The sequence below is a fragment of the Rutidosis leptorrhynchoides genome, chromosome 9, assembly GCF_046630445.1.
Source record: "Rutidosis leptorrhynchoides isolate AG116_Rl617_1_P2 chromosome 9, CSIRO_AGI_Rlap_v1, whole genome shotgun sequence".
Lineage (NCBI taxonomy): Eukaryota > Viridiplantae > Streptophyta > Magnoliopsida > Asterales > Asteraceae > Rutidosis > Rutidosis leptorrhynchoides.
In genome coordinates, this window is record NC_092341.1 from 16,203,332 (window position 1) to 16,216,571 (window position 13,240).

General features: G+C 32.7%; 1 protein-coding gene and 1 long non-coding RNA gene across 3 annotated transcripts; one reads left to right on the top strand and one right to left on the bottom strand.

Moving 5' to 3' along the window:
* Nucleotides 1-3,722: 3,722 nt before the first annotated feature.
* LOC139867310 (aquaporin TIP2-1-like) lies at nt 3,723-5,117 on the bottom strand. Its single transcript, XM_071855664.1, has 3 exons — nt 4,955-5,117; nt 4,385-4,635; nt 3,723-4,214 (listed from the first exon to the last, which is right to left on the bottom strand). The coding sequence occupies exons 1-3, from the start codon at nt 5,079-5,081 to the stop codon at nt 3,846-3,848; spliced, it is 747 nt and encodes a 248-aa protein (XP_071711765.1). The 5' UTR covers nt 5,082-5,117; the 3' UTR covers nt 3,723-3,845.
* Nucleotides 5,118-8,515: 3,398 nt separating this feature from the next.
* Nucleotides 8,516-10,898, top strand: LOC139867676 (uncharacterized). 2 transcript variants are annotated; one of them, XR_011765911.1, is made up of 7 exons: nt 8,516-8,610; nt 8,710-8,809; nt 8,894-9,049; nt 9,368-9,492; nt 9,970-10,056; nt 10,134-10,244; nt 10,587-10,898. It is a non-coding gene; the product is annotated as an uncharacterized lncRNA (long non-coding RNA). The 2 variants fall into 2 exon arrangements; XR_011765910.1 differs by having other exon boundaries at nt 9,970-10,244.
* Nucleotides 10,899-13,240: the final 2,342 nt, after the last annotated feature.

Here is a 13,240-nt window from a genome sequence, read left to right on the forward strand (position 1 = left end):
CCATCTATGATACTAAGGAAGATTACGAGTGTGAGGTTGAAGAGAATACTGAAATCGTTGAATTCAGCACTTCAACTACTTATAAAGTCACTAACATGTTCAATAAAGATGTTAAAATTTTCTCTTTTGAAGATGTTGCTGTTGATTTGACAAGCGATGAAAAGAATACTCATGTAGTTCTTGAGGTTCAGTTCGATGTTTTCGTCATTGGCGTTGTAGACTCGAGGACGAGTCTTTTCGAAGAAGGGGAGAATGATGTATATCAAATGAAATATCTTGTTGGGTTTGTAAGTGTTGGGTTACATCAAAATTTTAAGTTCAATGATTTTGGACTTGGAAGAGATGTTTACTTTGGACTTGTTGTTTTTGGGCCAAAGAGCCCGACTGTTGGAGTTGGATAATGGCACGCATGTATCAGTCAAGAAGGATGTGTTTATTCAAATTGTTAGTTAGCTTTAATGTTTATCTTAATCTTAATTTGAATTTATGTTTGATATTTATCCGTATTATTTGTTTTTAGTATTTAACAACTCTTGTTATCTTTTTGGAGGGAAGACTTTTGTTTTGATAATTAATAAAAAAGAGAGTGACGATCAGAGCCTTTGGCTTTTGGTTATTTTTTATGGTTTTTAGCTTTTGTTCATTAAATTGATTTAATAACATAAGTTATAAACAGCCAAGTAAGTTCTCATTTAAGCCATCGATCCGTAAAACTACATTATGTGGTATCAGATTCCATGCATGGCTAAACAAGAACATGGTGGTCGGTATTACCAATGATCAAATCACAGAATCGCCGAGAGAGGCAGTGGTAATGATCCTCGTGATGCTGAGATTGCTCGTTTGCAGCAACGAGTTAGGGAGTTAGAGATTGAGCGTTTGCGACGAAGGATAGCAATATTAGAGTAGAGCAGACATCATAAATATGATGCACACTATGCTTCGGACCAAACAAACGACCGGTGGGAAGGTATGAATCCATTCGCTGATGCGCCGAGAGGATTCAGACGGGAGCGTTACAATGATCCCGTACGGAACATTGGTATGAAAGTTGAACAACCTTTTAATCTCGAATACGTTCCTGAAGTTATTGTGGATGAAGATTCCGAACCAATCTATGATACTGATGGTGAGGATGAAGAATTCATCTATGATAACGAACCCATCTATGATACTAAGGAAGATATCAGTGTGAGGTTGAAGAGAATACTGAAATTGTTGAATTCAGCACTTCAACTACTTATAAAGTCACTAACATGTTCAATAAAGATGTTAAAATTTTCTGTTGTGAAGATGTTGCTGTTGATTTGACAAGCGATGAAAAGAATACTCATGTAGTTCTTGAGGTTCAGTTCGATGTTTTCGTCATTGGCGTTGTAGACTCGAGGACGAGTCTTTTCGAAGAAGGGGAGAATGATGTATATCAAATGAAATATCTTGTTGGGTTTGTAAGTGTTGGGTTACATCAAAATTTTAAGTTCAATGATTTTGGACTTGGAAGAGATGTTTACTTTGGACTTGTTGTTTTTGGGCCAAAGAGCCCGACTGTTGGAGTTGGATAATGGCACGCATGTATCAGTCAAGAAGGATGTGTTTATTCAAATTGTTAGTTAGCTTTAATGTTTATCTTAATCTTAATTTGAATTTATGTTTGATATTTATCCGTATTATTTGTTTTTAGTATTTAACAACTCTTGTTATCTTTTTGGAGGGAAGACTTTTGTTTTGATAATTAATAAAAAAGAGAGTGACGATCAGAGCCTTTGGCTTTTGGTTATTTTTTATGGTTTTTAGCTTTTGTTCATTAAATTGATTTAATAACATAAGTTATAAACAGCCAAGTAAGTTCTCATTTAAGCCATCGATCCGTAAAACTACATTATGTGGTATCAGATTCCATGCATGGCTAAACAAGAACATGGTGGTCGGTATTACCAATGATCAAATCACAGAATCGCCGAGAGAGGCAGTGGTAATGATCCTCGTGATGCTGAGATTGCTCGTTTGCAGCAACGAGTTAGGGAGTTAGAGATTGAGCGTTTGCGACGAAGGATAGCAATATTAGAGTAGAGCAGACATCATAAATATGATGCACACTATGCTTCGGACCAAACAAACGACCGGTGGGAAGGTATGAATCCATTCGCTGATGCGCCGAGAGGATTCAGACGGGAGCGTTACAATGATCCCGTACGGAACATTGGTATGAAAGTTGAACAACCTTTTAATCTCGAATACGTTCCTGAAGTTATTGTGGATGAAGATTCCGAACCAATCTATGATACTGATGGTGAGGATGAAGAATTCATCTATGATAACGAACCCATCTATGATACTAAGGAAGATATCAGTGTGAGGTTGAAGAGAATACTGAAATTGTTGAATTCAGCACTTCAACTACTTATAAAGTCACTAACATGTTCAATAAAGATGTTAAAATTTTCTGTTGTGAAGATGTTGCTGTTGATTTGACAAGCGATGAAAAGAATACTCATGTAGTTCTTGAGGTTCAGTTCGATGTTTTCGTCATTGGCGTTGTAGACTCGAGGACGAGTCTTTTCGAAGAAGGGGAGAATGATGTATATCAAATGAAATATCTTGTTGGGTTTGTAAGTGTTGGGTTACATCAAAATTTTAAGTTCAATGATTTTGGACTTGGAAGAGATGTTTACTTTGGACTTGTTGTTTTTGGGCCAAAGAGCCCGACTGTTGGAGTTGGATAATGGCAAGCATGTATCAGTCAAGAATGATGTGTTTATCCAAATTGTTAGTTAGCTTTAATGTTTATCTTAATCTTAATTTAAATTTATGTTTGATATTTATCCGTATTATTTGTTTTTGGTATTTAACAACTCTTGTTATCTTTTTGGAGGGTAGACTTTTGTTTTGATAATTAATAAAAAAGAGTGTGACGATCAGAGCCTTTGGCTTTTGGTTATTTTTTATGGTTTTTAGTTTTTGTTCATTAAATTGATTTAATAACATAAGTTATAAACAGCCACGTAAGTTCTCATTTAAGCCATCGATCCGTAAAACTACATTACATTACTTACTACTAACCATAAAATTTTATAAATCAAATGCCACTATATTCAAAAAACACTTCAAACACTGGATGTTTCTTTTTTTACAGGTTTTTCAATAAGTTAAAAAAGTAATCTCTACCTAAGTATAGTGTGTGATTACTTTTCATCTCCAATTTCATGCAATAATTAAACAGATTAAAATTGAACTTTTTGGATGGTGAAAATCTCCATCTAAAATAATTTTGTTGGAAGCCAGATAGGTTTAATTGATCCAAATATACAATCATATACGTACAATTGAATATATCCATAACACAAATTATTAGCAAATGAGAATCAAAATGGGACCTCTTTGTGTATAATACAACTTTGAACATATTCACACTACAATAATCACATCATCACATGCATTGAGTGACCCAAATAGCCCCACTCTTCCACCCACTACATATTCTGTTTTCCTTAACTCGATCGAAAAGAACAACCCGTATAAAGCCCGAATCGTAACATACAAGATTACACACATAACCACGGGCCCATTTCTTTGATCTTAAAACATACTACACATTATTGGCGGGTCAACCCAACCCGTTTCATTTTACTAAAGTTTAATTATTTATACCCGAACAATTTTGACCCGCCCAAATTGTCACGTCTAACATAAATGATGCATTACTCGATTAACAACAAAAGCAATTCAAAAAGATTTTGCAATAGAATTGACAATACACAAAGAAAAACAAAGAAGTTGTCTTTCTTTTATTTTTACAATTAACAGATCGTAGAATCTTAACACGAAAAACAAAACAACAGCTTGATTTAGTAGTCGTTGGTGAGAGGAATATGTTCGTTCGAAATGAAAACGTTCGGGTAAATGAGTCCAGCCAAGCCACCACCAATAAGTGGACCAACCCAGTAGATCCAGTGGCCAGAGAAGTCAAAACTAGCCACAGCAGGGCCGAACGACCGGGCTGGGTTCATTGACCCACCAGAGAACGGGCCTGCTGCTAAGATATTAGCACCCACAATGAACCCAATTGCAATAGGTGCAATTGTGCCAATTGAACCCTTCTTTGGGTCACACGCGGTTGCGTATACCGTATACACCAACCCAAATGTGATGATGATTTCGAAAACTACCCCTTGAATCGCGCCCACGCCAGCTGCAACGCCATGTGTAGGGACGGCCTGAAAAAAATAATAATAATACCAAAACATAACATTAGCATACTTCACTATTTATCACATATAATTTTTTATTGCATTTAAATCACTTGTGATTAAATATTTATACATATGTGACATTTATACATAAATCCAAATGTGATTATGAGTTTAATGAGTTGTAGTATTCTTACCAAGCCTCCGGTAACGAAACTAAGAAGGAACGAAGCGACAACGGAGCCAAGGAGCTGAGCGATCCAGTAGAATAAACCACTTAGGATTGTGATCTGGCCGCCAACAGCCAACCCGAAGGTGACAGCTGGGTTCACGTGGCCACCTGAGATGTTGGCGGCAATTGAAACGGCTACAAAGAGTGCAAGTGCATGAGCAACTGCCACAGCTACTAGACCAGGTGGATCTAGAGCAGCATCTGCTGTTAATTTTGCTGCAACAAATCATTTCAAAAAAAGTATGTCAGTGTCACATCAAAAATGGGTCAAAACCTGATTAAGTTCCTATAAACGGATGAGATTTTCTCTGTTCATACTACCGGGAAGGCAGTAGTATTATTATTGACTCATATTTACACGTTTTAACTGGGTTATCTTGTGACTGTTTCTGACTTTTTTTACCTGACCACTAAGATATGTTGATAGTGAAATTTAAACCTGACACCTCTTGTGAGAATATCAGGCCCTAAATTCGATGGTTTGTATGGTTTATTCAACCTAAGGGTCAAAATGGGTATGTGAAGGGTGAAGTACCGTAAGCGATGGCAGAACCAACACCGGCGAAGACGAAAAGTAAGGTGGAGATGAACTCAGCAATGTAGGCCTTGATGGAGGCTGAGCTGAATGAATCATTTAAACTACCAATAGCTATTCCAGGCATTTTAAATAGGCTAAAACTAAATATCACAAATGAAAAGTATTACTACGTATAAGTTTTAGTAGGAAAGAATATAGTGTGTTGAGTGACTCTGGTGCTCTATAGACATCACTAAAGAGCCTTTATATACTAAAGTTTCCCAGAATAGTGATGTGGGCTAAACAATTTTTTTAAGTTTTAGTTTTGGTATTTATTTATTAAAAATTTAAAAATAATGGATGTATAGACAAATGATTACATTTCTTTTGTTATATAAAAATTTACAAAATAAAGTAACATACCATAATTATTGCAAAATTATTATATTATATTATATTATAATCATATCTAAAAATCTCTCTTGCTTTTTAAAAAAAAAAAAAAAAAATACCATAATTATATCTAAAATATTATTTATATTTAAAAAAAAGGCGAAAATTTTATAAAAGATAAGAGAAGATATCTTCATAAAAGCAATGAAGAATACCAACCAAAAGAAACAATGACGGATACTTGATCGGCCATGAAAGTTACAAGATTACATGAAGCTTTAAAGCTTAAGAACATAATGAAGAGGGATTTTGATCCGACACATAAGAATGTAAGTTATGACAATAATTAAGATTGGTAGCCCAAAGAAAAACTTTCAACTTGATGTTGCGCACCAAAGCCGATCTACAAGAGAATTTGCCTTTGAAAATGATGTCGTTGCAAGCAATCCAAATAGCCCAAATAGTTACGGGACCAATCAATTTCCCAAATTTCGAAGCATTTATACTCATACCATAATACCACTCAAAAGAGAATTCTTCAATTGACCTTGAAATGACCCACCTAATGTTCCACCACCGAAAATCCGACCAAATGTTGAAAGCCCATTTGCAATACGATTTAAAAAATATTAAATAAATTTAAATTTTGAAAGATATAATACTGATGATATACCTTAACATCAACAACTACACGAAGGACAATGCATAGCATTTACAAACCGGAATGATCCACATAGAAAATATTTGGAGACACACTTAATAATTTGGATAAAGAGGATTCCTCTAATTTTTTATAAACAATAATAACCATATACTATTGTCCCTATGTTCTGAAAATCTGATTACTCAATAATTTTAATTAAACTTAGTCGTTTGGTATCATTGTATGCCTAACTTTGCCAAATTGTCTGCTAGTGACGTGCATTAAGCCACTTAATTTATTTAAATGACATCTTTATAGTTCGATAGCAGCCTGAATGATACGTGTTCTCATGTAGCAACTTTTTAAGTTATTAGTATAACGTAAGGAATATCGAAACATTAGAATTGTGTTACATTATTTAGCTACGTGTACAAAATTAAAGTTTAAATTAAAGAGACACAGTGAAGTCCCACCTTTTATAATTAAAATCAAGGGTTCAATTATTGGTTTTTGTCAATAACTAGTTCCATTAATGACCATTCTGTGGATAATTTTGCACACACATGAAGAGTGATGTATGGTCGGCAATATTTTTAAAAAGTAGTAGCTATCATCTACAGTATTATAGGAAATGGCCAGTCACTATCGAATTGAAAACGTCAAAATTTAAAATATAAAAACTCCAAATGATATATAGTATTTGGTTAGATCATAGATGAATGATTTTTGCAATATATCATATATGCATGTGATTGTATGTGATTGTAGACCCAAAAAGTCAGTAATGACAAATGAAAAAGATTTGTTGCATTTTGAAAAATCTATATGGAGTAATTTATATGCGTAGTTGGAAGCAAGGATTGAGCATTTAGGGGGTAACGAAGGGAGAATAAAAATGAAATTAATAGTAATTTAAGTTACAAGCATCTAAACTTTTAAATTAATTATATAAAGTTTGTAGGAAACATTAATAAGAATGGAGAAAGTTTATTTATTTATTTATTTTTTTTTAACGACGATTTTTTTAGCATCAGTAGACCATTTATTTCAACGACACTCATCATTTGCACGTAACACACACGTTCGGACAGAAACCCGAACCCGATCGACGGTACCTGGGGAACACATCCATTCGGGCAGTGGTCCGGGTAGAGGTCCGTGAACGAATCCGGTAAAACCTCCCTATAGGGTCAATATATACTACCATTATTAGTGTTCAATTGGTTTAAAGAAAATCATGTCATCCCTAAGGATCGAACACATGACTTCTCCCTATCCCATGACACAAAGTACTGGGGAGAACCGTTGGGCTATGCCCGCAAGTTCATAATATGAATGGAGAAAGTGTTTGAGCTAATCGGTTCATTGTGTTCTACTTCGAAAAGCGAAAGAAACTAATGTGCATATATAAGCTTATGGGTACCTCTTTCTATTATCAATTGGTTTTAGAGTAATGTGGAACTGATGAGCTTATAAGTTGTACATGCATGTTGGTAGTTCATAATTTCATTTATCCGTCGGAAATAAAAATAAATTTTGAATTATATCAGTTGGAGGACAAATATTTGAAATAACTCACTTTGATATGGTTGTCCATTGATCTTTTTTTTTTTTTCATATTGATAAATGTTAATATTATTTTTTTATCTGTATTAAAAAAATTAACGTATATAATGGTTTATTTTTATTTTTATTCATGGCCTTCTAAATTGGTGAGACGTGTCTGTACATTAGAGTGGTTGAATTATGATATTTTTACTATGAAGTTCCTAATTCAAGTCTTATTAGTAGTATCTTAATCTTAATTGACCACTAAAGCTTTGAAAACAATTACGGAGTATAAGATAATTCGATTAGAGTGCATATATTTAAGTAAAAGTATGTATTTCGAATAATTTGATGAGGATAAAATTATTATTGTATAATTTTTATCTCATGCAAGTTGATGAATCGGAGTAGAAGATAAGAGGATGAGAAATAGAAGTGTTATCGCGTTAATTTGGTTAAAGATGAGTATGAAAACTTATGTGAATTTTCAACTAGTTCATCTGCAACACGTCCTAATAACTTTTTTATTTGTTGATTATAGAAGATAATCTATCAATACTATCTATTAAAATTTTAAAATGATGATGTAATAATTAACCATTTTTCAACCTTAAAGAAAATTAAAAAAGGAAAAAAAAAATTTCAAAGCCTTCTATGACAGCATCCATTTTTAAAATAAAAAATACGGAGCTTAACAGATACGTGGTATAAGAATAGAAAAAAAAATACTTACGCTGAATTCTTGAGTTTTTTTTATAACAGAAAGGAAAGGAAACCGACAGATTAAAAAATAAAAGTGATTCTCGAGTTTTTATTTTAAGTGAAAAAGAAAAGAGAGTAGAGGATTAGAAATGATAGTACAGTTATATTTTATTAACAACACTCTCCGCCCATATTTGGACGGATTAGGAAGGATAGTAAAACAATCTCATCCACATTCTTTTACGCTCCTCCTTCTGCTGAAAAATAGCGACTCTACTCTCCATCTTTTCCCTCTTTCAAAACTGTACCAAAAAAAAATTAGGGCTACTGGCGATTTTTTGCGATTTAGAGATTATAATGATGATGATCGATTTATAAATAAATACAGGTTCTTCATCTCACTTTCATCTTTCAAATTTTTGCTATTTCCTCATCTTTTTCTACATTCACCTGTTAACAAATTAAAAGGCAGATTATTGTTGAACAGGTACGTACTTCTTACCCCTACAACTAAGTTCATGGAATCTACATGAATCTGCAAACGATTAATGGTTGATTAAAGTCAAATTTTTGATTTATAAACTAGGGTTGTGTTTCACACTGAGACTTTGTAATGCTGTTGCTTTTTCTAACATCAAAATTGATATTCTACTGTGTTGTACCAAATGTAGGTGCTTAGTGAATGAAGATTGATAGTCATCAAAGTGCATAGAAGGTGTTTAAAAATATATCTAGTAGAAATGCAATCCTATGGAAGGTTTAAGCTTCTTCGAAGGAAATGCACGGAATGTGCTCGATGAAATGTCTTAAAGAAATATATCGTCATGGTACTCCTAACATTCAAGTTAAACGTGGATTTAGTGTTTTTAGTGAATATGTTGTGTTATTAGTATTTAACTTATTGTTAAATTCGATATTCATTATTATCATTTTCAATATAGTGAAGGTACTCTTAACATTCAAGTTAAATGTTCATTTAGTTTTTTAGTGATTATGTTGTGATATTAGGATATAAGTCATTGTTGAATTTGATATTCATTATTATTATTTTCAATACAGTGAAGTTCAATAGAGACACATACTTAACTTGGCTCCCAATTCTCTTTGATTTTATAACAATTTTGATTTTGATTTTTGTTTCACAGATTTTCACCGTTTAAAGGTTTGAGGGAGTACTTCATTCAAATTACAGCAAATATGGATCGTTCTTGGAGAATTTATGGATTACTCATGGTAACGTAAACAATTGGTGGTTAGGTGCATCGTTAAGGTATTTTATCCAGAACTAAAGTTCCTTTATTTTGTAAAAGTGTTGTTATGTAATTTCCTGTAATTTTTATATTCAAACTTATTTCATAAATTTTTTATTCATGTATATTCAAACTTATTTGCCAATTTTTTTTTTATACAAATATGATTATATGAAGGTTTTAGATCCCAATTCTGTTAACATTTATGTAGTTAAAGTCGTTACATTTTTTAATGTGTTCTTCAAATATCAACATCAAAGGTGCAATGGGATTTAAAAGGCTTTTATTTATTTATTGAAAACTGACCTTTTAAAATTTTGTAACACTTTCTTGAAGAAAAATATTCCCATAATTGTGTGCAGCAACAGTTATATACGGCTAACAATTGCTACACAGGTTGGATTTTACAAGGAAAATATTGTTTAAGTACCTTTCATTCAGACATTTTATTGAAATACTCACTTATTTGATATTTTTTGGTGCTTTTACATGTGCAGCTGCGACTGGAGCAATTGAATACATTCTACAAGTGGATGGTGTTAAAACTCGAGGCAGTCCGAATTACTATTGGTCGCATGCCTAGAGTAAGTTTTTCATGAATTTTTTATATTACAATACAAGAAATATAGTCACATATGCTTCTCACGTATACCTGTTGTAGCAACAACGTATCACAACTGACACTATGGCACGAGCAAACAACTGACTTTGACGTATAGATATATGAAACCGATTATGCTGGTCGTCTTCTTTCCGGGTTGAAGATACAATGGTAAATTAACATAATAGCATATCTCAAAAATTCAAAATTCATAACTACATTGACAACACAATCCATGTTCATCAATGGTTACGACTTCACAAATAACAACTTAAGTGAATCAAATGATAGCTATGATGAATATGTTTAATAATAGTAATAGGTGTTGTACTGCCCTTACATCACATTATCTAATAGCAAAATATTTGTGGAAATGCAAGTAGCAAACATGTTTCATAGAGCATTACCATCTCTGCTTCTCATAGGTGATTACATGTATTGAACATTCTGTAGCCCAAAAAATTTATTGATTAAAGATTAGGCATTTAATCTTTAGGCTACATAAATTGGCAGAAGTCGAGATATGAAGTTCTTACTGCCTAACTCTTAAGAGTCAAAAGATCATGTGCGGTTCAAAAAGCTATAATGCGGGATTTAAAATGGGTCAATATGAAGCTACAATTGCAAATTTGGTAATTGTATCGAGTTTGATCGTGGATGCTTGAGTGTGTAGCGAGTCATAAAAGATGAAGATGGATTGCTTATCTCAACTTCCAATTGAGAAATTTGAATCAATTCATAATTGAAGTTGGCCATTTGATTTTATATTGTAATGCAAAATATGAAGTAATATAATATTTACTATTGCTTTATTTTGTACATAGAGTGCCGATTTAATGGATAAACTTTGAATCATTGCCTTTTAATATTTTTATTTCATCAAACCCGTGATTTCACGGGTCATTAAACTAGTTTTTAATCTATATATCTAAAAGACAATGAGCAAATGAATAGTAAATTCCATAACTTTTATAAACCCACCCCAAACTTTATATTTTTTACAATTAAAACACACTCTTTATAGTATTTATTTTTATAACTTTTATAAACTTATCACAAACTTTTCGCATTTTATAATTTAACCACTAAACTTGTCATTCATTCTAAATCGATCACATAATTTCCCCTATCTAATTATACATATATCTAATAGACAAAAGTTGCGAATAGTAATCAGGGGTATTTTCGACTTTTCACATTTTTTTAACCTTTACAAACCCACCCCAAACTTTATATTTTTTACAACTGAAACACACTCTTTATAGTATTTATTTTTATAGCTTTTATAAACTTACCACAAACTTTTCACATTTTATAATTCAACCACTAAAATTCTCATTCATTCTAAATCGACCACATAATTTCCCCTATCTAATTATATTATATTATACACATATCTAATACACAAAAGTTATGAATAGTAACCAGGAGAATTTTCGACTTTTCCCTTCTTTTTTTTTTAATTTTAATTAAATTTCATTTAACCAACAAAGCTCCCCACACTTTTTTCAAAAACTCAAATCGACCCCTCAAACAGGGGGTAAAGTGTCAAATAACCATTTTCATAAAAAATCTTAAATAAACTCCACCCAAATATTCAACGGGTCATATCTTCTCGCTCGCAACGAGTTAAATTTTTTCGACACCATCGTTAAACTCGAAATAATTTTAAGAAAACAATGTCAATAATTATACGCAAAACAGACGCTTTTTAAAAAACGCTAAATATTTGGGGTACTTTTCATACACATTGATTTTTCGTTAAACTTTTAAAAGTAGACAATTCCATAGTGAAACGCTGATATGCACATATATTATTAATTTAAAATAACATTTAAATCTTTCACATGTTATACCTTTTTGTTTGACTCGTGTTGCGCTTCAACGACATTATCGTCAGCCACGAAATAATTTTACAAACTAAACGCAATAAAATACATTGAAAACTGAACCCCCAGCGCGAAGCGAGGGTTCGAAAACTAGTTATTAATTACTAGACAAAACTGGTGAATAGTAATTAGGGGCATTTTCGTCATTTCACTTTTTTTTATAAAAAAATTCTAATTAAATTTCACTACACCAACAAAGACCCCCACACTTTTTCAAATATTCAAATCGACCCCCAAATAGGGAGGTAAAGTGTTAAATAACCATTTTCATAAAAAATCTTAAATAAACTCCACCCAAATATTCAACGGGTCATATTTTCTCGCTCGCAACGAGTTAAATTTTTTCGACACCATCGTTAAACTCGAAATAATTTTAGGAACACAATGTCACTAACTATACGCAAAACGGACGCTTTTTAAAAAACACTAAAAAATTGGGGTACTTTTCATACACGTTGATTTTGCGTTAAAATTTTAAAAATCGATAATTACATAGCTAAACGCGAAGATGAACATATATTGTTAATTTAAATAACATTTAAATATTTCACGGGTTATACCTTTTAGTTCGACTCGAGTTGCGCTTCAACGACATCATTCTTTAGCCACGAAATAATTTTATAAACTAAACGCAATAAAATACATTGAAAACCGAACCCCCGGCGCAAAGCGAGGGTTCAACAACTAGTTTTATTTAATTAACATATATCTTAAAAGATATGGTACTGTTCATAAGCTTTTTGTTATTACTTTGATATATTAAAGTAACAATATTACACATCTATAGTTTTTTTTTTGGCAAAAATATTAATATATATATAATAATCATAAAGATCCGGTGGAATACACAAACGATTACAATTGAAAGGTCTCACTCTGATCGTCCTACACAATGAACGATAACATTGAAAGAGAGCGAGCACAGTAAAAATGATTGAAATAAAATTGAAAGATACAATACATTGGTACAATCCACCAAACCTAAATCTAAAACTATATAAAAACTGATCTCGTATCTAACACCGCGAACTACACTACACGAAAGCCGCATAACCAAAAAGAACGCTGGGCTCCAGCAGCACCTAACCCGACGCCTCAAACCAAAGTGGGCTCTCGTACCTGAAAACCCTGTAAAACTCCAAATCCAGAGAAAGGACCCCGAGAGGACACCCCAATAAACATCAATTTTTCGAGGTCAACTAAGTTGACACACGTCGGCAACAACATCGAGCTGTAACATCCTGTTTTCCCAGATGGTTGGGACGCCGTCCAATGTGT

Bases quoted from the DNA above. Each gene is read 5' to 3' on its own strand.
- LOC139867310 (XM_071855664.1), bottom strand. From the start codon at position 5,081: ATGCCTGGAATAGCTATTGGTAGTTTAAATGATTCATTCAGCTCAGCC. The intron at 4,636-4,954 runs GTACTTCACCCT...GATTTGTTGCAG, and splicing joins TGGTTCTGCCATCGCTTACG to CAAAATTAACAGCAGATGCT. The intron at 4,215-4,384 runs GTAAGAATACTA...TATTTTTTTCAG, and splicing joins GTTTCGTTACCGGAGGCTTG to GCCGTCCCTACACATGGCGT.